The sequence below is a fragment of the Pristis pectinata genome, chromosome X (genome assembly GCF_009764475.1).
Source record: "Pristis pectinata isolate sPriPec2 chromosome X, sPriPec2.1.pri, whole genome shotgun sequence".
NCBI classification, from domain to species: Eukaryota; Metazoa; Chordata; class Chondrichthyes; order Rhinopristiformes; family Pristidae; genus Pristis; species Pristis pectinata.
In genome coordinates this window covers 6380654-6408348 of record NC_067450.1, presented here as the reverse complement: position 1 = coordinate 6408348, position 27695 = coordinate 6380654, and the positions used below count along the sequence as shown (strand labels likewise).

The following is a 27695-nucleotide window of genomic DNA, read 5'->3' as shown; positions in this document are numbered from 1 at the left end:
ATTGGGGGAGTGGGTTGTAGGTGGAAATGGCTGTATTTGGTGACCATAACTCTTGAGGTTTGACATTTGGGCAGTGTGGCTGGGTTTGTTCTCCTTCCCTATTATCTCCCCACCCCAGTCAGGATTCTGAATGTATGTCATGTCATGCTCCTGGGATCCCTTGGTCTCCACTGGCTCTCAGAGCATTCTGGCAAGTCCCTTATTTCTGATTTCTCTCCCCCCCCCCCTGCCCAACTTATCTCCCTGTAACCCACACTCTCTCTCATGCCCAGCTCCCCCTGAATTTCTCCTCTTTTTTTCTCCCCCCCCCCCCCCAACTCTAGTAGCAGTCATTTGCAGCAGACTGTTAACCTACCAACCTGTATTCCTTTGTGGATGTGGGAGGAAACCCACACTGTTTACTGTAATGCCTGCAGTAAAGTAATGGGGGATTCTTATGAACTATTTGTACTGCATATGTTTTTTCTTAATGTATAGTTGGTGGGGGGTGGCATCAAATCCAAAGGTGTGGTCCAAAGTGCAGAACCATACCATTCCATTCCCAATGGTCAAGACCACTCAATGTGTTCTAAAATGTTGGGAGTCTTGGATGGATCAGACTGTTAGGAAGACTTGCATTTCTGTTGCACATCTCAAAGTGCTTTATAGCCACTGAGGTAGTTTTACTACCTGGTCACTATTTTAAAGTGGGGAAACACTGTCTGATTGTGCACACCAAGCTCCCACAAGCAGCGATGTGATAATGACCAGAGGTTTTGGGCAGGACATGCAGAGTGTTCCTCCACTCTGCTGTGTTATAGTGCCATGCATCCTCCTCAGTAGACAAGACCTCCATTTGACATTCCAGGCAGAATTCAGCCCATTCAACAGTCTCACTCCCTCTGCGTAAGAAAATGTGAGGCTTGAAGTGAGCTGTGGCTGACCAGGTTGTTGACAACCTTGTTTTGTAAAAGTGCACGTCAAGAGCTGATTGGGTATTTTCCATATCTTTCTGTTTAGGCCGTAGCCCTAGTTATGGAAGTGGGGGCTTCTCCGGCGAAAGCGAGATGTTTTCCTCATTCAGCTGGGACGATAAGAATGTTCGCCGGATCTTCATCAGAAAGGTAATGGGTTAAACACGAGCTCCAGTCTTCACCATGGGACTTGGCTTTTGTTCCCATCCTTTCCCTGCCCCTTTTGTCATTATTTTGGCTTTCCTGTCTTCTCTCGTTTTCCTTTTTCTGATCCGCACTTAGAGCGGTTAAAGGCTTGCCGTGTGGTGCAGGAGCAGACCCTTTAGCCCATTGTTTGACGGTCTGTGCTGACACTCATTTATATTAATCTTATTTCGTTTTCTCTTCCATACCACCAACAATGCAGATGAAGAAAATCTGAAATAAAAACAATATCGGGAAGGACTCAGCGGGTCCGGTAGTGTCTGTGAATCGGGGAAATAATTAACATTTTGGGTTTTTGACCCTTCATTAGAACTTTTCCAATTTGGACTAAGGGTCATTGGCTCTGTTTCCCCTCTGCACAGATCCTGCTTGACCTGCTGGGTATATCCAGCATTTTCTTTTTTTATTATGTGTTTTGCTTTGGTGTGGACTCAAAGGGCCTTTTTTCTGTGCTGTATCTCTCTGTGACCCTCTAACTTCACCCTTGAAATGATTTGGCCTTTTTTTTTTCTCCCAGGCTCTAATTCCTTGACACAGGCTTCCCAGCCAATGGAAATAATTTCTCTGTCTCCCCTATCAGTTCTCTGAAATATTTTACTCAGATCTTTGTTAACCTTCTATGCTCTTTTGGGGGGGGGGGGGGGTGGTGGCAGCAGGTGGGAAGGGAGGGAAATACCCTTGTGTTTCCATGGCTCTGAGTTTAGCAAGTGTGGCCTTCATTTGAAATTGATCAATCACAACATCTGGGCTTGAGCCAAGGTCTGGCCATCTGTCTGTCATCCTTCACCTATCCATTCTGGTTTGCACACAACTCTGAAGCCTTTTAAATGAAGGGTTGAAGCTTGTTTTGGTATTAGAGTTCCAAAACCATCAATGACCCTGCCTACGCTGCCAGCTTTAACAGCCCTTGTGTCTGTATCACTGGGGATGCTGCTGGGGAATCAAAGGTCTCCACCTTCCTTCAGATAGCTGCCTAACTTTCCATCATTACTGGTTGCTCCAGTCTGGCTATCCTTTGCCATCTTCACTCTCTCTGCAGTGGTGGGAGACTGCACAGAGAGGGTCCTCTACTGCATGTAGGCCTTGACTTAGGTTGTTTTTAACTATTTGAAGATATTCCAATGCAAATCAAAGGCAGTTTGAGTGTAAAGGGACATCTAAACAGTCACCTCTTTCATTAGTGCCCATGAACACAATTCCAGGCTGCCCTGCTATATTTACATACAGTTACTGAAATGTTTGGAAGGATCTTGTGTTATTAAAGTGTGACCGTTTCATCAGCCATCTGTGTGGGTGCCAATGGGATCTCTGTAAATGCCACTAATAACGGTGATGGTGAGTGTGGAACTCTGCCTGAGGAGATCATGGAGCCAGAGCCCCTCGTGTTGAAAGAAATGAGTGCTTGGTGTGCCTTTTACCTACAGAGCTGGGAAGTGGACCAGCCTAAATATCTTCTTTTCTTTTGTTGGCACAGACATGATGGGCTGAATGGTGTCCTCTGTAGCAAATGTCTCTGCTATAATTGTTGTCAAAGGACTTGTAAAGCAATGAGGAGTAATGTAGCACAGTATTGTTTCTTTGGTAAAGTGGTCTAATTAGTCCCACTCTCCTCCTTTCTCCATTGTCACGTACACTGCCGCATTCTAGATTATCACAACTCGCTACTTGTATTTTGTTTGCAAATAAACTTGTGCATGAATTTTAAAGTGATTTGGTAAACATCTGTTGATTTCTCAATGTAATTTTAATCCCTTTTGTTGCTTTGTTTTTGTTTTTTTGCCAGAGGCTGATGTCTTGTCTTGTTCTTCCCTTCTGCAGGTCTATATTATCCTGATGATTCAACTCTCCTTCACGGCTGGGGTTATTGCACTATTCACATTCTGGTAGGAGGTTACTGTTTCTAAATGGTTTTCAGTTGAGCTGGTCTCCCATTGACTTTGTGGTGTCACTACAATATGACTGGTGTATTAAAGGATTCACTGTGGCAAAAGTGAATAAGCAGGCTGCAGTTATTTTGCTTGAATTAGATTTCTGGAATTACACTTTGATACTTGTTTTTTCTTAAATCAAATGGTGTACTTTTGAAATGAAGGCTTTTTGAGCTGGGAAATGAAACACTTAGGCATCCCCAGTGCTGAGAAGTTGGCAAATAAACCTCCCTCTGGCCATCTCCAACTGGTTTTGATGCTAATGTTGGAAAGGTGCTCCTCCCACAATGAGAGAGGAGCAGTGGGCATGGAGCTGAGCTGGCATGGAGCAAGGTGGCATGCATGTTCTTATGGCATCTGAGCAAGTGTCAAGTTGGTGCCAACCCATCGAACATGTGCTGAACCCACACTGAACTAAGGATGTCCAAGCTCACTTTGGACCAGTGGAGAGGGGAGATCTTCATTCCTTCTGTCCAGTCTGGAAGCCAAACCCAGCTCTAGAGATGTGGGGGCACCAAGTACTGATCACTTTTTTTGCACTCTTCTCCCCAAATCCTTATTGGACTTGCTGATTGATATGAAGAGAGCACATACTTCTGAGCCTCTATCAATGTTTTACATCTGGTTTCCATTGGGTGCTGGACCCAACATGCTGCAACTTGTCAACCAAGGTGTGGCTCCCCACCACAACTTGGTAGCCTGGCCTTGCCCCTTCCTGTCCAACCCTCCAGTGAGGACACGAGCTAAACTGTGAAGCATCTCGTGCTTTTGTCACCTTGACTCCTGACTGTAACCAATGTTGAATTCTCCACATTATTTATTGTCTCCAACCCTGTTCAATGATCTGGTTGGTATTCTCTTCTCATCTGGATTGACTATATTCAGTAGCCACCAGTGTGGAGGGAGTAGGTGAACAACTGGCACCAAGGGAGTGCAGAATGTGTGCCAACTTTTCAGGCCTGCAATTCAGCATTTTGCCAGCTGTGCCATTTTGGCCACCTGCCTCAATCTTGTCGCAAAAACGAAACAAACGTCTTCCTCAATTCTGCGCTATCCTTTGGATAGGGAGCAAAGACGACATCGCTGGTGAAGCAGCTTGATTTCAGGCTGTCATGTGATGAGGACAACTGTTCTTGCCTTGTCCATCAGCAGGACACAGATCTGTTAACTGCCAAAAGGGCACCAGCCAAATGACGAGGTTGAAGATTATCACTGTCCTGGTCCACTATTGCTTGCTTCAAGCTGACACTGCCAACACTTGGGCCAAGGTGGTAGCTGATGTGTTAAGCTGAACAAACAGTACTTGCTGTTGTTTCTCAATGAGCCAGCTGTTCAGTCACCACACCACTGCTTCCCAAGTGCAGGATATGCTTGCCCAATGGGCAGCAATGTCTAAGCAACAATATGAAGCCTCTGAGGTGATGTGAATGGGGCATGGCTTTTAATTAGAAGTTGCATCCCAACTGTTTGCCTGAGGGGGTGGGTGTACATGAGGCAATGGGCAGTTGGGTTGCCTGGCTGGAGTGCGGGTTGAAGAATGGGATGGGTGATGATCCGGTAACATCCTAGATTCCTTGACATCTGTAACAAAAATGCTGGATGAAGTGTCACTGACCTGAACCTGTTGACTGACTGCTCCTCTTTCCACGGATGCTGCCTGACCCATTGAGTATTTCCAGCACTCTTTTCATTTCAGCTTTCCAGCACCTGCAATATTTTCTTTCCTGGCCATATGTGCGGGGTCTGGCTGCCGCCTCCTTCTGGTTCACTGGCATATTCTTGAGGCGATCCCTGCGATGAAACATGGCATCAGTCTACCTGTGTCTCTTGTGCTCCTGCATGGTCATGATGCCAGCTATCCACTTGGTTTGGTGCAGTCTGCCAGCAGCCCATCCCTTGCCCCACATCCTTCTGCCTTCACTCACTTGCCCACATCCAGTAACCTTCTAAATTAGCTCCAGTCTTAAATTAGACCAGCGGTTCAAGGACTGTATCCACTGCATTCGTTTGGCCTAAGACCAGGCTATGGTTGTGCAGGAGAACTGATTTCCTCTCTGCAGCTGATGAAATGAGCTAATCAGGGTTTACACACTGCCCTGTGGGTTTTTCATTTGTGTGGCTACTTCCCTGTAATAAGAAAATGTTTGAACTTGATAGCTGGTCTTCAAATGCAACTGAGCATTTATAGAAGCTTGTGATGTAAAAATGACTCGGCCCTTTAATGGGGCACATTTACCTTTTCAACACTAATGCACAGCAAGATCCCACTAATAGCAGTGTGATGAATGATTAGTTTTTTTTCATGCTGGGCTACTTCTGGGGGATGTGCACCACACCCAATTTGTTCCCAGGTTATTGATACCCTGTGCAGTTTTTTTTTTTGCCTCTGCCTCCGTTGTGACCTGCTTGTCTAATTCCCTAGCCAGAATACATTGGGTTCTCCTACAATTGAAGAAATGAGAGTCTGTTTCCTCTGGCTGAACATCAGAAAATAGCAGGAGTAGGCCACTTGGCCCCTCGAGCTTGTCTCCTCATTCGATATGATCATGGCTGATCTACCCCAGGCCTTGTGTCCTCCTCTGTACCAATCCCCCATTGCCCTCAATTCCCTGATCTTTCAAAAATGTATCTACTTTTCAAATGCCCCCAATGATCTAGCCTCCATAACCTTGTGGCACAGGAAGGTCCAGAGGTTCACCTTCACGCCTCAGTTTTAAATGACTATCCCCTAATCCTGTAACTGTCCCCCTTTTCGAGACTCCCACATCACAATATCTACCCCATCATGTTCCCCAAGAATCTTGCTTCAATAAGATCACTCTTCATTCTTCCAAACTCCAAAACAACATGGGTCTCATTTCTTTAGCTGCTCGAGTTGGGACAACCCTCTCATCCTGGGAATTAGACAAATGAATCTCCTTTTGGGCTGCCACCAATTCTTAAATCAGAGGACCAAGACTGTGCCCAATACTCTGTGTAGCCTCATCAGTCCCCTGCACAACTGTAACAATGTGAAGAATCCAGAACTAGGTGGCCTAATAATGGGTCAGTGGTTTACATAGCACAGCACAGGGACAGACCCTTCAGCCCACAATGTTGTGCCAAACTAATTAAACACATAACTAAACTAATCCCTTCTGCCCACACAATGTCCATATTCCTCCATTCCCTGCACATTCGTGTGTCTATCTAAGAGCCTTTTGAATGTCTATCATGGTTGCCTCTACTACCACCCCTGGCAGCAACTTCCAGGCACCCACCACTGTGTGTGTGTGTGTGTGTGTGTATATGTGCATGGCCCCACACATCTCCTTTTGAATTTGCCCCCCTCATCGTTAATTGCATGGCCTCTAGCATTAAACATCTTGACCCTGGGGGAAAAGATAGCAGCTGTCTATTCTGCTCATAATTTTATAAACTTCTTTCAGGTCTTCCCTCAGTCTCCACTCCAGAGAAAACAACCCAAGTCTGTCCAACCCCCTCCTTATTAGCACATGCCCTCTAATCCAGACAGCATCCTGGTGAACCTCTTTTGCACCCTCTCCAAAGCCTGCACATCCTTCAATGGAGTGACCAGAACTGAACTCGACACTCCTGATGTGGCCTAAAGAGTCTTGTAAAGCTGCAGCATAACTTCCTAACTAGAACTCAATACCTCAACTAAAAGGCAAACGTGTCATATGCCACTTCTACCATCAACCTGTGCAGCCACTTTTAGGGAGATTTAGACCCAAGATGAGGAGAAACCTCTTCACTCAAGGGTTGTGACTCTTAAATGTACTTTGGTGGCAGGGGGTAGAATTCTGAGGCAAGGCTGCCACAGATGGATTTCACTACGATGTCATTGAGAGAGATGGGGACTGGGTGAGGTGGAGATCAGTGATTTTTTTTTTATTGAATTGCAGAGTAGGTTCAAGGGGCTAAATGGTTTACTCTACTATTTCTTTTATCTCTATTTCCATTCCAAATGATTCACTCTGAAATTGTATTTAACTGTGCTTTTTTTCCTCGTGTACAGTGACCCTGTCAAGGTTTACATTCAGGCACATCCTGGCTGGTACTGGGCTTCATAGTAAGTGTGAATTATTTGTGTCTGTGTTCCTCTGTCATCTGTGTGTACTGGTTATTGTATACCTTGTGTTTAGGTATGAATGCCTATGTACTATGTCTGCATCTCCTGTAGGGAAGAAAATATTCCCACATTCTAATAGGAAGCTAGATATGTCAATGAAGGGGGGAAGGATTTGATAGGGGTGTGATGAACTCGCAGGTGGATCGGGTAGTTAAGAAAGCTTATGGGATGTTAGCTTTCATAAGTTGTGGGATCAAGTTTAAGATGCGAGGTAATGATGCAGCTCTACAAAACTCTGGTTAGACGACACTTATCCAGTTCTGGTCACCTCATTATAAGAAGGATGTGGAAGCATTGGAAAGGGTGCAGAGGAGATTTACCAGAATGCTGCCTGGTTTGGAGAGTGTGGATTATGAGGAGAGACTAAGGTAGCTAGGGCTTCTCTCTGGAGAGGAGGATGAGGGGAGACATGATAGAGGTATACAAAATATTGAGAAGAATAGATAGAGTAGACAGTCAACACTTCTTTCCCAGGGCACCAATGCTCAATACAAGAGGGTATGGCTTTAAAGTAATGGGTGGGAAGTTCAAGGGAGATATCAGAGGAAAGTTTTTTACCCAGAGTTGTTGGGGCATGGAATGCACTGCCTGGGGTGGTGGTAGAGGCAGGTGCATTGGTCAAATGCAAGAGATTGATAGCTAAGCATATGGAGGAATTTAAACTAGGGGGATATGTGGGAGGAAGGGGTTAGATAGTCTTAGGGGAGGTTTGAAGGTCAGCAAAATGTTGTGGGCCAAAGGGCCTGTATTGTGCTGTACTGTTCTGATTCCCTGAATTAAGGCTGGTCTGAAACACAAACCAAGACCAATTAGTTGGTCTGGATAAGGACGGCAGGTTGCTTCCCTGAAGACAAAAGTGAATCAGATGATTTGTAAATTCCATGTTTTAATTCACTACAGTTCCTTTTAACACCCTTCTTGTATTTTGTCCTTGTCTATTTGCAGTGCTGTGTTCTTTGTCACCTATCTGACCCTGGCATGTTGCAGTGGACCAAGGTAATTATAATGTGGCAGATATTGCTCATTAATTGTCAAAATGGGATGACCGGAAGATGTATGGATTGTGTGCTTAAACTTCCCTCTTCTGAGTTGAGGGATTAGTACAATGAATGCCTTTTTGTAGGTTGTGTAGAGAACACTTTGCATGCATAGTGCAAATTTTCTTGGAATGATGCAGTCAAAGTGATTTGAGTCAACGCTAGTTTGATCCGGAAACAAGATCTATCCCTCCACTTGCCAGATGCTTGCTTTGCTCAAGTTGAGACTGTCTATTGACAGCCCTGTAGGCTGGTTTTTTTTTCCCCATCTCTTATTCACTAACTTGTTGGCAGAGCCAATGTTTTTGTTTTGTATTCATTTTTGGGATCTGGGCATGGTCTGCATTTGTTGCCCATACCTAATTGCCCTCGAAGGTGGTGCTGAGCTCCCACAGGTCAAGGTGCTCCCACAGCTGTTGGGGAGGGAGTTCCAGGATTTGGACCCAGTAACAATGAAGGGCTAGTGATATCATCCCCAGGTCAGGGTGGTGAGTGACTCCAAGGGGAACCTGCAGGTGATGGTGTTCCCCAGACACTGGTTGTCCTTGGTGGTAGAGGCCAGAGGCTTGAAGTGCTGCTGGAGTAGCCTGGACAAGTAACGACAGTGCATTTTGTAGACTGCACACAGTGTGCCTGTGGTAGAGGGAATGAATGTTTAGGCTGGTGGATGGATTGAACACACTGATTCTGCCAGAGTTGCACAACAGATTAACAGAGGAGGGTTGACAAGTCTTGAAGCAACCTGCAGCATTCCTTTAAAACTTCCAGCAAGTGATTTGATTGAACTGTAATGATTTAACCTGCAGTTTGTGTGTTAACCACAACCTGATTTTTGTGTTACAGGAGGTATTTCCCATGGAACCTGATTCTGCTGGGCATTTTTGTAAGTATTGAGGCAGGAAGACTACTCCACTTGCTTTACTCACCCCTGCTGTGCAGTTAGTTGTATGCTTGTGTTGACTGTGACTTTGCTCTGCAGTAATTTGGAGATTTCCCCCAAAAGGCCAACCTTCGTGTGAGGTCACCAAATCTGCTGGAAGAACTCAGCAGGTCAAGCAGCATCTGTCAGGTCCTGATGCAGGGTTTTGATCCAAAATGTCGACAATTCCTTTCTTTTCAGATGCTGCTTGACCTGAGTTATTTGACCAGATTCCAGCATCTACAGTCTCTTCTGTGCGTGAGGTTGGTGGGTGTACTATAACTACTTGCACTGGAGAACTAATACTTGTTGGAGATGGTTGTGAAGCTACTCTTTTAGAAATGTCAAACCTTGTCAGTTCTCTTCTGATGGTTTTATTCCAAATAAAACCATTGCAGGATGAGGTTGTTACATGGGTAGTCTAGACCCAGCCAGGAGGGAATTGTTGGCTTTTTTTTGAGGGTTTGGGGTGTCAACATTTCTTGCCTATTCCTAAATGCTCTTGTAAGCAGCAGTGGGATGCTGCCTTGAGCCAGTTATTTTTATCATGGGGAATGGCTTGATACAACCAAGTGGTTTGAATGATTGCTTTGTCATGGTTACACTTTGTGTGATTGGAGTTGCGTGTGGACCAGATGCAGAAAGAGTGACTGGTTTCTTTCCTGAAAGAATATTAACTAGTGAGCCAGTTTGTTACACTGGCACCTTTTTTAAAAAAAAATGTGGGCACCTTGTGCTGATACTAGTCCAGCAATGTAACCACCCTCCACTACCAGAGGTTAGCAAAGGCATAAGAAACTCCTTGGCCTTGAATGACACATTCAAGAAAGAAGGGTGTTGCCAATTCTTTGAAACGAATGTTAAAGTTTGGGGGGGGGGGGGAAGGGGGTGTGAAATTTTGGACTGGAACAAGCAAGCTATTGTACCTCTTGAGCCTCTTCCTCCATTCAGTTAGTGTCTAAACTGTGCCACAATTCCATACACCTACCGTGATTCCACAGTGCTTTATAATGTCACTGCAAAAAAATCTTCTTCCAATCTTGACTTAAATTTTCAATTCCTCCGCCTTTCCACCCAAGCAGTTCACACCTAGCTTTAAGATTACACCACTTGTACTGGGTTCCCCAACCAACCCACCCACCAGAGGAAATAATTCCACCTCCCCACCCCCCCCCCCCAGCATGCAGTGGTTGCTGCCACTACTTTCTCAGTGTCTCCCAGTGAACTGACATTGTCCGGATTACCCATTGTCACCTCTGTCTTGTAAGGCTGTTGATTTGGGTTGAAACCCTGTCAGGAATTGGGATAGAGGCAGTAAGTTGGCATTGCTGCCTTGGAGATCCAGAGACCTGGGTTTGATTCTGACCTCCGATGCTGTGTGGAGTTTGCACGTTCTCCCTGTGGGTATTTTCCATCCACCCCCCACCCCCCGGCACTATGATTTCCTCCCACATCCCAAAGATGTGCAGGTCACTGGGTTAATTGGCTGCTGTAACCTGCTCTTGGTGGGTAGCGGGAGAATCGATGGGTTTGCAGGGAGGAAAGTGGAAGAATGATGGGTGTCCTCGGCCACCATGAACCTGATGGGCTGAATGGCCTCCTGTGTTGAAATGCAATGTATTACAATGTGAAGTGTTGAAAGGGTCTACATGTCATTCCACTGTGCAATTCCCTTTAACCCTTTTTTCAATGATGGCACATTGCCTCCTGGCTATATGGTTATTTGGTGCGTATTTATTCAATATATTAGGACTTCTAATGGTGCTGTTTAATTCCCAATTAGGTTTTGCTTTGATTGGTAATGGTTATTTGGTGTCTGTGTATATTTAACCAATGGTGTTTCTAATCACTCTGCAGACTCTGGCCATGTCTTACATGACAGGAATGATGTCAAGGTATTCCAATAATTAGCCATGGCAATCATTTCATGCTCTTGTTATTAACTGCTTTCCTTTTATGTTTAACCCTTTCCAAAGACCACAAGTTTTGCATGCATGCTTGGATTTATTTCAAGGTATTTTTATTTTTAAAGAAAGTAATTCTTGCTTTGAAGTGAATGCTCATTAATCAGGCAATCTCTTTTTATTTTCATCCCATTCACCTGGTTTTCTCTGAAAGATTAAATTAACAGTCACACATGTGACTTTAATTTGTTATCTCTTCATTTGGCAATGCAGCCAATTAATGGGAAAGTGAACACCCCAACCCTGAATTGTGAACTGATTCTTAAAGGGCCCATACAGCCTGTAAACACATGAAGAGAGTATGGTGGGCAAACGTTTGGGAGAACACAGTGTGATTTTTGCATAGGAGTAGAAAGGCCTAAGCAATTGAATAATATCCAAAGTACACAAGCCAATGAAATGCCTCGCTAGCATAAAAAAAAATCTAACCAGAGCAAATGAGCTGTTTTCATTGGTGGTTGAGTTGGTACCTCTGGTCCTTGAATTGAGAACAATGGCCAAAGGATGAAGCCAGGTTTGGAGTCTTCAACCACCCCCTGCACCTCCAATGAAGCAGGTTAAGACCTAGAGCGTAATCTGCACTGGCTCCCTGTATATCCTTATCCCTGCCATTTTAAATTCCTCCATGGCCTTAGCTATGCAATCTCCTCCAGGTCTCCCCATCTCCAACTCGGCATCCTCGGTCCAAACCTCTTCGCCTCACCGTTGACAGATCCTTCCACTGTCTGGGTGCCACATTTGGCAACTACCATCACTACTCGAGCCCTCATCGTCCTAAGTTGTCATCTTCTCTCCACCTCCTGCGAAGCCACTTTCTCCAACCAGACTTCCCATTTTCTCCTGCCATGAATCTGTCTGTACCACTTTTAATTCCCCAAAGGGATGTACCTTGGACCATCTTATTGAGTGTGGTAGGTTTTTGTAAAGCACAGCTGTTGCTGTCATGAACTCCAGCTGATCAATGACTAATGTCAACTGTTAAGCAAAAAGTAGTTTGCCTCTATCCTTTATTGTCTGAACAGTGGCAGTAACTTCTACAGCAGCAGTGTGGCCCTAGGGTTTTGTTGGTTTGTTGACTGGATCTAGGACAGTGGGGAGGGGATGGAAGAGGAAAGGTTAGGATCCTTTTATCTCCCTGTGTTTAAGAAGGGGTGGGGGGCGGCGCAGAAGAATGGTGGTTTGCTTCTCTCCATGTGTCCAGGTACCGGACAAGGGCGAGCTGGGTTTGGCTGTGACTGCACAGCGGTGCAGTAGGTAGTGCTGCTGCTGCCTCACGGCTCCAATGACCGGAGTTTGATCCTGACCTCCAGTGCTGTCTGTGTGGAGTTTGCATGTTCTACCTGTGACCGCGTGGGTTTCTCCCAGGTGCTCCAGTTCCCTCCCACATCCCAAAGGCAGGCAGTTGCTTGGTGAATTGGTCACCTCGTATAGGTGCATGTGCAGAAAATCACGATGCAGACAGTTTTTCTTGGAATGCAACCCCCTCCGTGACACAGGCCACCTGTGGGATCCCCCACTGCTCTGGTTCCCTCCCACATCCCAAAGATGTGTAGGTTGTGTCGTTAATTGGCTGCTGTAAATTGCCTCTGGTGTGTAAATGAGTGGTGGAATGTGGGGGAAATTGATGAGAATGTGTGGAGAATAAAAATAGGATTAATGTAAAAAGGTGATGTCAGCATGGACTTGATGGGGCCGAAAGGCCTGTTTGTTGTGTGTCTGTGGTTAAATAGCACATGTAGCAGCTTTGGCCAGCAGTGGGTCTCGGGGAGAAGGAAAAGACCAACAAGGCAATTGTATGACTAACTTCAGTGATAGTTGAAGTACCTCAGCTATTGAATCTCATTTTATCAGCTATAAAAACAGGAGCCTGCTCTGACATTCAATAATATTGTGGGTGACCATGTGCCTTGAATTTGCTTTCCTGCCATATTCCTAATTCCTTGACTCCCTCCTTGTAAATAGTGGGCAGGACAACGTGGATGCAACTCCCCTGCCCCCTAACGTGCTACCACAGGGTCTTTTGCATCCAGCTGTCTGCAGTCAGGTCATTAAATTTGTCACCCCACTGGAGGACTGTGGATGCCATTACAGGCATAATTTATGCACTCGAGACTCCTAATTATGTGTAAGTGATACTTGCACAGGCCTGCAGATTAAATGTTGATAATCTTCTATTGACTAATTCCCAAGTGTAATCTCCCCTTGAGTATGTCATCACCCATTCACTGAGGGGATTGTTCCAGTTAATACTGCTTAGGATAACTACAGTGGATGGTTTGCCATCTGGGGAACCATGGGCCTCTCTATTTGCTACTGGACTTCTGTAGATGGTTGGAAGTCCTCCCAATAACAGCAGTGTACTGTATTCCACCGGGCCAAATCTGCACAGTAGACTAACCCCATGGATATCGGATGGGTTGTGGGGAGATCTCTGCTGCTTCCCCCTCTTCTCTGACCTCCTAACTACTACAGAATTAAATGTTTCCTGCAGGATCCAATGTTGTCCTCTGTTGCCACTAGTCTTTTAGAATGCTTCCATTCTCCCTTGTTGACTTATTCATCTATGGGATATGGGCATTGCAAGCAAGGCCAGCATTTATTCCCCTTGAAGTTGGGGAGCTGCTGCCTTGAACTGCAGCGGTCCTTTGGGTGAAGATGCTGTTGGGGAGGGAATTCCACTGTTTAGGACCAGCGATAGATGCCTGGAGCTGGGGATGTTCACACACTACCTTTTGTCCTCCCACGTGGCAGAGGTTGGAAGAAGTCATCTCTTCCTGTTTTGCTACCTATCCGTCACACCATCCCAAGCTGACTCATTCACTACTAGGGAACGCCTTCCCCTGGGTGTTCACTTCTTTCTGTCCTTCCCAGACTTCTTTTAAAAGGAGGCTTTTTGGCACCTTGTTACCATTGCCTGGCGTATCTCTCTTAATCTGGGTGGGATTCCTCCACAATGAAATCTGGGTTGTTGGATAAGAGGGGTAAAGGGATATGGATGTTGGTGCTGAGGCTATTGACTTGGGAGCGCACACCCCTGAAGGGAGCCATATCAGATGCACGGCATAAAAGAAAACCTTGATAGTTACTGATGTTTTTACTAATCCTTCTGTATTAATCTTGCTTAATATCACTTTCCAGCTACTACAATACAAAATCTGTCCTCCTTTGCTTCGCCATCACAGCACTGGTGTGTTTTGCCGTGACAATATTCAGCTTCCAGACAAAGGTAAGCTGGTGTGAAGAGGCTGAAGGTGTGTGTGATCAGTTTCTCCCTGCCACTACCCAGTGTCCTTGTAATCCAACCATTCTGGGAGCTGAGGGTCAACCAGTTGGCTCAGATTAGTTGCCAGGGTGTGGAATTTTTAGCCCCTTGGTTTGCGAGGTCACCTGTTGTATTTCCACTGCCTGCAATGGAGATGCTATAAAAGCTGTTGCTGCCCAGGGCAATTTGCAGCTTCATCCTGCTTTGGGTAGAAGTCGGATCCTCTCTCTTCCCTGCCGTCCATCGTAGTTTGGAGGCTCGGTGATCGCAGGGGTTCAGAGGGAGAATGGGCCAGGGTAGGAGGTGGAGGTTGCAGGGGAGCAGGCTGGATTTGTTGGTAGTGCCACAGGAATAATCTGCCTGGAGAGCTGAGGGAAGCACTCCCTCTCTTTCTGGCCCCACAGCTAATACTGGAACTGTACTTGCCTCTCCCATACTGCAGTCCATGCCTCCATTTTAACTGCAGTTTCTCAGTCCAGTCAGCCAGTGTTCAAAGCTTTGTTTAATATTTTAATGCTGCTTCATTAAAATAAACAAGGAGCCCACATCCTGGTGGAGGGGTGGTCTTTTCTCCAAGCCCCACATCAAATAACCCACCATTGAAACCAGAAGTGGGTGGTTTCAGCAGGATGATTTATTTTTCCTGGTGTTGTACCAAGGTGGTGCTCCTCCTGTTTTGCTCTTGTTTTTTAGTATTGCCTGTGTGTGTGTGTGTGGTAAAGCCTTAGCATTCTCTCCCTAAACTCTCTCATCGTCTCCACTCCTCCCATTCTGCTCTTTTGACCAAACTTCTGGTCCCCTGTCCTAATGTCACCTTGATGTTGCTTTCTGCTTGATTTTGATTGCACTCTTGAAATGCTTTGCTACATTGAAAGGTTCTGCTTAAATGTGAGTTTACATTGCTCTGTCAAACATTACAAAACTGGGGAAAAGCCTGCAGTAAAATGTATCTAAAGTGAAGCATCGGTTTCCTTGAACACTGATCTTTGTCACTTGTGGGAGCCAGTTATCTGAATGTTGGTGAGTGTACATTGCTTTAGTCTGTACTGCCTAACCACTGAACAGCACAGGGTTGAGACAGTGGAGAAGTTCTGCCAAGGATGTTGGGCAAATATTTGAGTGGGGAAGGGAAACAGAAATTGGGTATTTGTTGAGTGAACTTGAATCTAAGCAGAGATCTGTGAACCAGGATTTTCTCTTTTACAGTTTGACTTCACCTCCTGCCAAGGGGTCCTGTTTGTACTGTTGCTGGTCCTTTGCATCAGTGGTTTTGTCCTGGCGATTGTGTTGCCATTTCACTATGTAAGTAAACTCTCCCACTTTCCTTCCACAATAATAATTGGCTCTGCCCTCTGCAGGTAGGGGAGCTGATGCTGATCCTATGCAGCTCTGCATTTAATTCTGCCAGGAAAACAAAGAAAAATTGAATGGTGCAGCTATTGGCATGGTGGGATCCATGTTAGTATTGAGGGTGCTTCTTAGTTTATCCTCCCACTTTTTTTTTCACCCTCCACCTTACTGTACCCACCATGCACCCCCTGCCCCCCCCCCCCAAATTCCCCAGGCCCAGATTAAATGTATACAACATCTAGCCTTGAGGTCTTCCCCAGGTTATAGCAGGGCTCTGTTCTGTGAACTGTTCATAACCTAAACAGTTCACAAGTCAGAAATGTGGCTGTGGACAAAGTTCCTACACGGCAGAAGATGCCTGCAGCAAGTCCATTCCACCGATCTCCCAAATGTTTGTTTGTTGTGTACGGGCTGTACACAGGTCTGCTGTTCATAAGCTGGGGAGGACCTGTATAGCTTTCACAGAACCAAGTCCATGTAGTCTGTGCCAATTTGCCATTCTGTGCATCTCAACCCATTGTAGGCTTGAACATGTAGAAGTTCTCTCCCAGTTCACTTCTATCTGCCCATTCCACATTTATTTGTTCTCTATTTGTCACGACAGCTCGTGATTTCCTCGACTCCACCTTTTGAGTCTCCATTAAAACTTTCCCCTGGCTGCTCCCCTTGGTACCACCCTTGCCTCTGCTCTCTCAAGACCAAAGGATGTGCTGGATAACTGCTAGCCTTTTGCTGCCAGCTCTGGCTGGACTACAACAAGAGCTGTCAGACCCTGCTCTCATTTGTCAAAACCACTATTCCAGAGTGATCCTTGAGAAACCTAGTTCATTCTCCACCACTCACTGCCTTTTTTTTTTAGTCCCTGCTCCTCTATTCCCATCTCCAATAATGTGTATGAAGGACAATCTCAGACTGAGACCATCTAGTCTATCATCTTTGGCTCCTGGTGGTGGGGTGGGAAGGGGTAGGGGAGCCCTCATGTTCTGACACTTGGTGGCAGCAAAATCTGAGCACACTAGTGTCTGTTTCAACATGTCAGGTCATACAGCATGGAAATGGGTACTCTTGACCACCACATTCATGCCACACCTATTTGCACCCCCCGCCCCCCCCAAAAGATTCTACCCCTCACCTACCCACAAGGGGAAATTTACAGTGGCCAACTAACCTACTGACCTGTGTCTTTGGGATGTGGGAGGAAACCGTAACACCGTGGTGGGGGGGCGGGGGGCGAAGACCCACAGTCACGGAGAAAGTGTAACCTCCATGCAGACAGCACCAGAGGTCAGGATCAAACTTGAGACACTGGAGCTGTGAGGCAGCAGCTCTGCTACCAATCCCCCAGCCTTGCCTCACCATCACCGCCTCACTTGAATGCCCCCTTTTCCCCACCCCTCCTGTCTCCCACCCCATAGACTCCCAGTACCGGATGCTGAGATTTCCTTCAGCTAAACAATGGGAAGACTGAATCCATTGCACTTGGTCCTTTCCTTGGCTACTGACTCCATTTCCACCACCAAGCCCCTGCCCCACTTCTTCCCTGGTGTCTGTCTGGAGCTGAGGTCAGACTGTTCAGTCTTGCTGTCACATTTGACTCCAAGATGAGCTTTGGATCACATCTGTTCCATTACTAAGGCCCCCCTCCCATAACACCCCCCCCCCCCCCCCCCCCCCCCAACCCCCCAACTCTCCTCCTGTTTAACTCATTTGCTGTTTGAGACCCTTGGTGCATTGGGATGTTCTGTGATTTTGGGGGGTAGTAAGGAGTGCTTTATAATTGGAGATTGTTATTATAGCAAGGAGGTTGGATTCTGGCAATGTGGGGATTGTTACCATTCTCCACTGTGTGGTCTAAACTGGTATCTCTATTGTCTACTGACCATATGGGACAATGGTTGGGGAGGGTGGGTGGAAAAGGATCAGTAGCAGTGTTGAAGGCCACTGTTAATGTGCAGTGGGTGCTATTGCTGTTGTCAACAGGAGCCAATGGCAGAGACTGCTGTTACCAATGGGTACCACCATTATTTTATGTGCCATTGTCCTGCACTGTGTAGTTGACTATTTCCATCACCCTTAAATGCAAATACTTTAAGCAAAAAGTCATGACTGAAGACACCTTTTTATCTTTTTAGGTTCCTTGGCTTCATGCTGTTTATGCAGTGCTGGGTGCAATCATCTTTACAATGGTGAGTCAATCACAGGGCATTTCTGTACTTGGCTGTTTAGGGTGCAGCCTCTGCCATCCCCAGTTTAAATTGCTTGGGGCCCCCCCCTCCCCCCCCCCCCATATCCATCAATGAATCTTCAATCTTGCTCTAAAGATTTGAGAGAAGTTGCTTCTCCTGCTGCCAAAACAGGGTAAGTTCTTCATGTTGCTATCCTGCAGTGCACCCAGCGGCCAGTGAAGGTTTGTGTGTTATGAGCAGGGTACCTGTAGGTTTTTTATTGGTGTTTTCTCCACTTGAATGTCACTAGTTTGGAGGGGAGTTGCAGGTGCTCAACAAGTATTGACTTGTCGGCATTGGCTCAAAGACCCATTCCAGACCCTAGCACAAAATTTAGGCTGATGCTCTTGTGCAGCATTGAGGGATCTGTTATCTTTTGAGAAATTAAACCACGAACGCCTTCCCATGCGATGCAAAAGATCCTCTGGCACTTATCAAAAGAGTTGGGGTGTCCTGGCCAATGTTTCTCAATCAAAATGTGGGTATAATAGCATTGTTCCTTATTGGACTCTCATTCATAGGCCTAGACTATTGATTTGGAGATGGGAATTCAAATCCCAGTTGAGGAATCTACTAACTAAATCTGGAATATAAAAAGCTGGTCTAATAGTGGTGACTAGATGGTTGTAAAGTCCCATCTGGTTTACTAATGTCCTTCAGGGAGGGAAATCTGCCCATGTTACCCAGTCTGGCAGAGATGTGATTCCAGACTTGCTGACAAGGTATGAAGGAAAAAAGGCAGGCATCCTAGATGTCTGTCTCACTGCATTTGTGGGATCTTGCTGTGCGCAAATTAGCAGCTGTTTCCTACCTTGCAACCATGAACGTGTTTCTTGGGCAGTCCTCAACTTGTAAGCATAAATCCATTTGAATTTAATTTTTTTTTAGTGCATGCAAACTTGGTAGTTCCTGCAAAATCTATATGGGTACTAGAGAGGAAAGACCATTCAAATACCAGATGCATTTTGCTTCTTCTCCAGTTCCTGGCCTTTGACACACAGATCCTGATAGGGAACCGTCGGTACGCGATCAGCCCTGAGGAGTACATCTTCGGGGCACTGAATATCTACTTGGACATCATTTACATCTTCACCTTCATGCTGCAGATTTTTGGCTCCAGTAGAGAATGAGCTGGTCAGAATGAATCACCTCCACTTGAGATGGACCATTGGGTGTTTTTAAATCAAAAAATTTACCAGCAACAGCAGCACTTAGAGCTAAAGCAAGTGGCGTAGCTGAAATCCAATTTCTCCAGCTTGTCCAGTAACTTATTAATGGTTTAATCCATTTTGTGTTAATGTAACAGTGAATCTAGTAAAAGGTGGATCTGCACAAGCTTATAGATATACGCATGACCACAATACATATGCTAGTGCATTTTTGGCTTTCGGCGTGCATCCTTTCCAAGAACACAGCTGATGTACTTGCTTTCTTGCAGTTTGAGTCAGCTGCCAGCTTGGCTTTCTCGCTCCAGTTTTAACTGGTGCATGGTGATTTATCTGTAAATGCCTTGGAAGGAACTTTTTTGGATTGTGTTCGCTGGCGTAGGGCAGTGACCTCCAAATCTACTTGGTCTGGGGATGGAATGTTTTATTTCCTTTCTCGTGCAGAGAGGGTAAGTTGCTCCTGCTGGCTGTTGTGTACCTGAGCCTCATGAACCAGGAGTCCTGCCCTGAAGCCTTGAACACTAAATCCAGGCTTCTGCCTTCTGGCAGCACTGAGGAATTGCTGCACTCAGAAGTGCCAGATTTCAGCTGAGCTGTTGAACTGAGGCTCCCACCTTCCTTTTTTTTAAAGGCAGTAATAGTTCCCAAGGCACTTGTATGAAGACCAGTAAGGTCATTCTTCTATGTATTTTCCCCCCGCGCAAATGTCGCTTTGGCAATCTGATCACTTTGTTTAGGCGCAAAATGGCCACTGCATTTGCCAATCATGACTATTTGGACAGCAAAGAATTGAAGCATTTCAGGAGGATGCTAGAGGCGCTATATAAATGCAAATTCCTCCTTTACACGTCTCCTCTGCAGCGGCTTGCATGCTTGTGCTGAGCTTGGTGTTGGTTTCTGGTGTACTGTGGAAAGGAAAAGGGAAGCTTTTTAAAAACTGGGAAAGGTGATGAGTTTCTGTTAAAAGGCTGCATTAATATGGAGAGCCTCTGTGGTTTGTCAGCTGTTCATAATAGACTTGTGTAATAGTCAAGCCAATAGGCTGTCTTGGTGTACTTTATTAATCATCTGCTGCAACATGAGTGATTTTTAAATCTTACCCATCTACACCTAACAATAGCTTTGAACCAAGGTCACTTCCAATTTACCACTTTAGGCTTGATGCATAAAGTGCCTCTCTTCCTTCTGTGTACGATGCTGATGTATCCTCCAAATCCTGTCCAGCATTTGGAATATTTTAAAGGTTACCAGAAAATCCATCCACTCATTTTGGGTCCTGAAGACCTGGGATGCCTTGCAATGTCTACCCTGAAGAAAGCAGGGGAGGGGGCAAATTCATCTCGGTCAATGATAAGAATTGGGAGATGATTCAGTGCCCTAATTATGATCTTGCAGCAGAGGCCTTCAGTACAGGAATAAGATGGGTACATTTAACTAAGAGCTTGCAATGTTTAGAATTTGTGGGGGGGGGAGAGTAGCTGGTCCATTAGGATGGTGCCAGTTGTGGCTTGTGCCTCTGCCTCTGAGTCAGGAGGTTGGGAGTTCAAGTCCTGATTTGAAGCTGGCAGCCCAGCATGGCACTGAGGAAGTGTGTGATTTGGAGATGGTGAGGTATTAAACTAAAGCCCTGCTCCTCCTCTTGGGTGGATATAAAAGATCCCACGGCATGGTTTCCACACAGAATTGAGATTTTTGCACTGGTTGTCGTGTCTAATAATCATCCTCGATCAATATCACCTGGAAAAAATTATTTTCACTTCCCTTCATTACATTTCAAAAGTACACCATTGGCTTGGGAACATCCTAAAATGGACATGAGAAACTTGTGCATCTATGCAATGCTTGAAAATTCAATAGAAATTTTATTTCAGAGGTAGTGTACAACTTGCAAACACAACTATTTAGTGTTACGACTGCAAATTAATTTCTGCTGAGGTTTAATTTAAAAAGCACTGGTCATTTGCTGCTCTGACAACTAAACATTTGTTTAAACATTCTTCTCTGGGATATAATCTGCGAGAGGCAGCTGAGAACTTGGGGCCAATGCAGAGCCTAGAAGATTCTCCTCTGCAGCCCTCAATTCAAGGTCTACCTTTGGGGCATTAAATATCAATCCAGGAATCAAAGGGACCAGGTAAAAATGTATACAGGAAGCAACAGAATAAATGCTTCCTATTGACCAAGAAAAGGTGGTGAAATGGGAAAGGAAGGTTTGCAAATGAAATCTTGCATACAATGCTCTGTGTGTGGGGAAAAATCGGACAGCAGTCGATGTAGGGTATAATGGATGTACCACGTTGTGTGGATCAAATGCTGGTTAAAGACACTGGTGAAAGAAATCCTTCTGGGCAAAGAAACTTAAACTTAATTTAGAAACTGATTTTTAACTTTCCCCTCTTTTTCAACTTTCCCCTCTTTTTCAATCCCACTTCTATCACACATTTGAGATTTGCAGCTAAGGAAGTTTCTGGTTGTAAGTGTCTTGCAAGTTTAATTTTCTTTTTTAATCCCTTGTTTCTGATTTGGTAATTGCTAGATCCATAGTAAAATACCTCCTCAGTGCAGTAGACATCGATGGTGATTTAATCTGCAAATTGGACCCTTTTTTTAAATTATTTTAAAAGCAAGTTAGACTCAGAATACTGCTCCCATGTGTGCTGGTGAAAGCTGTCAGGAAGAGCCTCTGAGTGTTTTTGGGTGATGCTTTATTGGCATTGCAGTAAAGGTGCAGCAAGGAGGAGGGAGGGCCGATATTTTCAGATTTGTTTGGGGCGGGCAGGGGTGGTCACACAATCTCAGTGACTAGATTGTTGGCACAAATCCCATGCTGCACTGCATGGTCTGATTGACAGCAAACTTCAATGTGCTGTTCTGTGCAGGAAATGGTGGCACAGCTTGTGGAGCTTCTGCCTCAGACCTGGGTTTGATCCTGACCTCTGGCACCATCTGTGTGGAGTTTACATGTTCTCCCTGTGACCATGTGGGTTCCCCAGGTGCTCTGGTTTCCTCCCACATCTCAAACATGCAGGTTGGTAGGTTAATTGCCTGCTGTAAATTGCCACCAATGTGTAGATTAATGGCAAAGGAATTAGGATGGTGGATGAGCATGAGAGATGGTAAATTGCTGGGGTACAAGGAAGTAAGGAAAGGGGGAATAACACCTGCCATAGATCTGATGGGCCAAATGCCCCCTCCTGTATTGCAGAGTAGGTAATAACAGACTGCTTCATGTGCTGGAGTGGGTGTGGGATGCTAATGGTATCTCAGATCCTGGTTACTTTCTGCTTAGTTTAACTCCTTGTTGACCTTTGCGGCCAGTGTGAGCAGGTGCGTCACAGTGAGCTGGTCTTGGTTCCTCTACCCCTGTACTCTTCTTCATTGGCAATAGCTCCCACTTTCCACATTTGTTAAGTCTCTAGAGTCTCAACCCCTCCTTCCCGATCTCTAACTCTTCCTGTCCTGCAAGCCTCCAGTCTCTGCACTCTACAATTCTGGCCATGTGATCATCCCTACTTTTTGCTCCAATTGCTTTCCTGTGAATTCCCTTCTTCCTTGGGGAATTTGCCTTTAATTGTCATATCCATCTATGTCATAGAAACAGACCTTACCTGAAATCGATATCTGTGACTTAATGTTTTGAGGGGAACTATTTCCTTGTGCAGGAGGGCTCAGTAACCAGAGGAAACTGGTTTAATTACCCAAAGAGGCAACAGCAAAGATTTTGTTTTAAGTAATGACGTCATGATCTGGAGTGCACTGCCTGAAAGAGTGGTGGAAGTGGATTTTTAACTTTGAAAAGCAAATTTAATGTCTATTTGACAATGTTGGTGGGACAGATCTGCAAGGCTCTGGGGGAATGAACGGGAGTGAGATTTTTAGAGAACTTGAAGGGCCAGGATAGACACAAGAACTGAATGGCCACCTCCTGTGCTGTATGATTCTGGGATTCTAAGACTGTTCTCGAAAGAAAACCCCTGAAGAGGAAGCAACATTTCTGAATAAAGATTTTAATTTCTTTTGGTGGGCCATCAGGAGCTGTGCATTCAAATAACCTGATGACAATCAGCTTTGACCTGGAAAGTTACCAGATGAACAGAAGCATTGCATTGTTGTTGGCTGTGAACACTACTGCTGGGCTGCCAGTTTCATGATCTAAAGCAAGATGTGTGCATTTTGTGTGACTGAAGGGTTGTATCCCTGATTTGTGCATAATTGTAGCTGGCTGCAGTTGACTCCTGTCAATGGTCTGACTTGCACAAGATGCCAGGAAATGGCTGATCTCCCAACCACTAGTATCTTCCTCAAATTTCATGAACTGGTAGTTCATAAATTTGGGTACAACAGTCCAGCTAGTACTCTTAATCTGTCCATCTTTGCTCCCACCAGGTGCTGCCCTGTATAATTTAAAAAAACCTAGTAGAATTAGTTGCTGGATTGCAATTGGGAGCTTAACTTGGGAGATGCCTCTCTTCTGTTACCTGGTGAGCTGCTTCAGAGTTTCATTGAGTTAATCGGCATGTGGGGTGTGGAAAAGCCCTTCAGCCTGCAGATTCCAAGCACCCATTTGCACTAATCCCAATTTTTTTCCACCCCCCTCTCCTTGCAATCCCATTTCATTCCCACCCCCCCCCCCCCCCCCCCCCCCCCCCCAAATTCTACCACTCACCTGCACAAAGGGTAATTTACAGCAGGCAATTAACCTATTGACCTACACGTCTTTGTGGGAAGAAACCAGAGTACCCAGGGGAAATCCATGTGGTCACCGGGAGAACATGCAAACTTGCGGTACAGCACCAAAGGTCAGGATCGAACCTGGGTCTCTGGAGCTGAGGCAGTGGCTCTACCAGCTGTGCCACTCTGCCACCCATGAAGAACAATCCATGACATGCCATAATTCCCAGGTCTCCAAACAAATGGGTGTCCTCTTGCCCAGGAGAGCAGGCTCTAGGGTCATGCAGCTATGTTTTTATTCAGTGTTCATTGATTAAAGAACAGTGTGGACCAGGTGGGGTGGAGCACCAGCATAAAGAAATTTGGTGTCCCTGCTGAAGAGTACAAAAAGATAAATTTAAAAGGCTTTTAGCAGAGATTTGTGGTTCAGAATGCACCGTCTGTGAAGGTGATGGAAGCAGAATCAAAAGGGAATTGCGTAAACTGAGCAAAATGGGGAGATAGAGTGGGGTATGTATTGGAGAACTGGCCCAGGCCTTTGGAAAGGCTTCTTCTGTGCCAGATGGATTGGGAAGGTCATTTGTGGTGTTCTTGGTAATTGGTTTGGAGCTCATAGTGGCCAAGGCTTGATCAGTTGAATGCAAGTGACATTTTCTGGAAAAAGCCAGTTTGTGTATCTAAAAAAAAAAGTAGGTGAGAACTGCAATATAAAATTAATGATCAGATGAGAGGAACTCCTGCACAGAATCTGATGGGTTGACAATATAACGTTGCCCATGAGTTAACACTGAACAGTTGTGAAGTCTTGCTAAGGGATGCATCTGCTTTATTAGGGTTGAGTTCTGTGTGTGTGATCAAAATCTAAAGGCCCAGCTTAGTCTTTATATAGCCAGTCTGAATGCACTTGAGTAGGTTGTTTGGACAAGTTTATGCAATAAGTGCTCGCTCTTTTCAATTTGTGCTTTTGCTGAATATTCTGCCTCACCTGTGTATTCTTGACCCAGGATTTAAGTAGGTTCTTTGTGGTCCCTCCCAGTGTAACTAGGTCAGCACAATACTCTGCAGACATAACGTACTTGGTTAGCTTTTTACTGATCTCTTGTGCTACTTGCATTCTGACATAATGTGGGGGAAAAGAGCAGGGGAGTGAATTCAATTCCATAATTCCTAAGAAGCTGCACAGGATTGATGGGTTGAATGGCCTCATTGGGCTGTGTTTTTCTGCGATTTATTTGTATCTTTGTCTTTTGATCGAAAGCACTGCGGCACCGTGAAACATAACCTCCTGTTACAGATCAATGGGACACAAAGTAGCTTAGTCTCCTCTTGTTCTTCATCTTTGTCCCACACACTAAATCCCAGCACACTCCCCTTTCTTTACAAACTTCAGTTGGGTTTTTCTATTGTGACACCTCATCTACACTTTTTAATGGGCTGAATTTCCTTTTTGAGGCTTGTGTGTTTGTCACCCTGTATCCTGAAATCTGAAGAGGCAATGGCTTTCAAAGAAACCATATCACCTTTAGTGCCCTTTTCCTTACCAGGGCAGAGGTTTGAAAGCAATGGAAAGATGAAATCCTTTGTACAATTGAAAAGCAGAGAAAGGATTGGTAGGTAATCCAGAGGTTATTGTTGTCTAAACTGCTCCTTTCTATTGCATTGAAATTTAAAATAATGATTCTTAAACCTATGACTCCATACTAAGCATTGTCCTAGCTAAAAAGCAAGCATAAATCAACCAATGAATGTCACAGAAGACCTGAGGGTGTAAGAGAAGCCTTCATGGTTCAGAAGTAATTTGGTCATGGACAATATTACTTTCATCTTTTGATTATATATTAGAACTTATTGGTGTACAAATCATCAGCTAGATTTTCTTTAACATTGGTGTTATTCCCAGGGACTGACAGTACATTAGTGACCACTGCACTGGGACAGGAAATTTTGTGGTGCTCCAGCTGTATAACATTGCAGTTCAGCAAATCTGTACTGTTACTGATCTGTAACACTGATTTATTTTCATCTTCCCTTTTTAATAGTAAGAGGCAAGCTTGTTGGTAGCATTGAATTATACCTTTTTTTAAAAGTGCTATAATTTACAAAAGGTTGGCTACCTCATTGGTTTGTAAGCAAACACTGGCACAGCCATTGGTGCTGCTACATCTTGGCTCCAGTGACCAGGGTTCAATCCTGACCTCTGGTGCTTTCTGTGTGGAGTCTGCATGTCCTCCCTGTGACTGTGTGGGTTTCCCTGGGTGCTCCAGTTTCCTTGCACATCCCAAAGATGTGCTGGCTGGTAGGTTAACTGGCTGCTGTAAATTCACCCAAGTGTGTAGGTGAGGGGTAGAGTCTGGGGGAGTTGTTGGGAATGTGGAGAATCTGTTGCCAGGAACTAAATGGGACTAATGGGAATGTCCTGAGAGCTGATTATAGACTTGACGGGCTGAACAGCCTTGTTCTCTCATTCCTGAGATGTGAGTAATGAGAAACTATTTAAATGGTAGTGTTCGGTCACTGGCTGTTTGAGTATGTGAGACATGGGAATATCTGATTTTTTTTTTTCTCCATTGGGTAACTGAAATGAATAGGCAAGTAGCAAGGCCCATCGTACAAGTGGGAGGAGGATTGAAACACGTGTAATAGAAGCAGAGCTAAATTTGAGAGGTGGTCAAACACAAAGCCTACAAGTTTGTAAGAAAGGGAAGATGAGGACTTCCTTTTTGTCTCCTTGCAAAAAAAAAAAAATGATTTAAAGGCATTTATTCTTACGATTTGAGTCAAAGTTTGCCACACAAACTTTCTTGGAAATGCATTTCAGGACTGTCTGAATGGAGTGACTGAGCCCTATTTGCCTAGATGTACTTGTTAAATTTTTGTGGTTTGCAGTACAATTTCAGAAGTACAAATAATGGGAGATAATCCTGCAACATTTGATCTGATTGTAAGGATGTTTGTTTTTAGCAGGGATGAAGAATTGGCTAACAGAGAACCTGAGTTGGGATAAATGGGTCACTTTCGGGTTGGTAAACTAACAGGTGGCACAGGGATCAGTGAAGATGCAAAGTGCTGGAGGAACTCGGCAGGTCAGGCAGCATCTATGGAGGGAAATGGACGGTTGACATTTCTGCCCTCATCCTCTCCACTCCTGACACAGGGTCTCAACATGAAATGTTGACTGTCCATTTCCCTGCATAGATGCTGCCTGACCTGTGGAGTTCCTCCAGTGTGTGTTGCTCCAGATTCCAGCATCTGCAGAATCTGAAGCAAAAAACAATCTGGAGGAACAGGAACTTGACAGGCTGAGCAGCATCTGGGGGGGGGGGGGGGGGGGGTGAGGAGGGAGGAATTATTGACATTTTGCATCAAATCCTAGTCCTAATACATGGTTTTGACCCAAAATGTCAACAATTCCTTTCCCCCTCCACTCCCCACTTCTCTCCCCCCTCCCCACCCAATAGATGCTGCTCAACCTGCTGTATTCCCCCAGCAGACTGTTGCACAGGGATTGGTGCTGGGCCTCATCTCCAGTTTAACTCTGGTAATCCAGCATCCAATTTTTTATTCAGAAATCCTGACAGTCTGGCATTTGGCTCACTCATTCATCCAGCATGCGAGTCAGTCCAGAGTGAAAGTGAGGTGTGTGGCCAGTGCTGAAGTTCTGAAGTGTGGCTGGAGTCCCTAACACCAGGAGTCAGGAATGTGGTTAGCTTTGGCCAGAGAGAGGATCTGGAGGGGATCTGCAGTGCTTGTATATTTGCTCCTGTTTAAACTTGCTGGGTTTACTTGTATATATAAAAAAAAAACCTGGTTATTTATAATCTGCTTGTCTAGCATGAAAGTCAGAGTACCAGATTATTGGACCTTTTTTACTGTATTCTCAATCT

General features: G+C 45.1%; 1 protein-coding gene across 1 annotated transcript in view; it reads left to right on the top strand.

The window, feature by feature from the left end:
- The window catches only part of LOC127566959 (protein lifeguard 2-like), a 46569-nt gene extending 19423 nt beyond the window's left edge, over positions 1–27146 (top strand). The window contains exons 3-12 of the mRNA XM_052009522.1: positions 1000–1103; positions 2976–3040; positions 7104–7157; positions 8163–8213; positions 9098–9137; positions 11031–11068; positions 14276–14363; positions 15606–15701; positions 17882–17935; positions 18955–27146. Of these exons, the coding sequence (XP_051865482.1) occupies positions 1000–1103; positions 2976–3040; positions 7104–7157; positions 8163–8213; positions 9098–9137; positions 11031–11068; positions 14276–14363; positions 15606–15701; positions 17882–17935; positions 18955–19104 (740 nt within the window). The 3' untranslated portion in view covers positions 19105–27146. The remainder of the gene's footprint in view (positions 1–999; positions 1104–2975; positions 3041–7103; positions 7158–8162; positions 8214–9097; positions 9138–11030; positions 11069–14275; positions 14364–15605; positions 15702–17881; positions 17936–18954) is intronic.
- Positions 27147–27695: the final 549 nt, after the last annotated feature.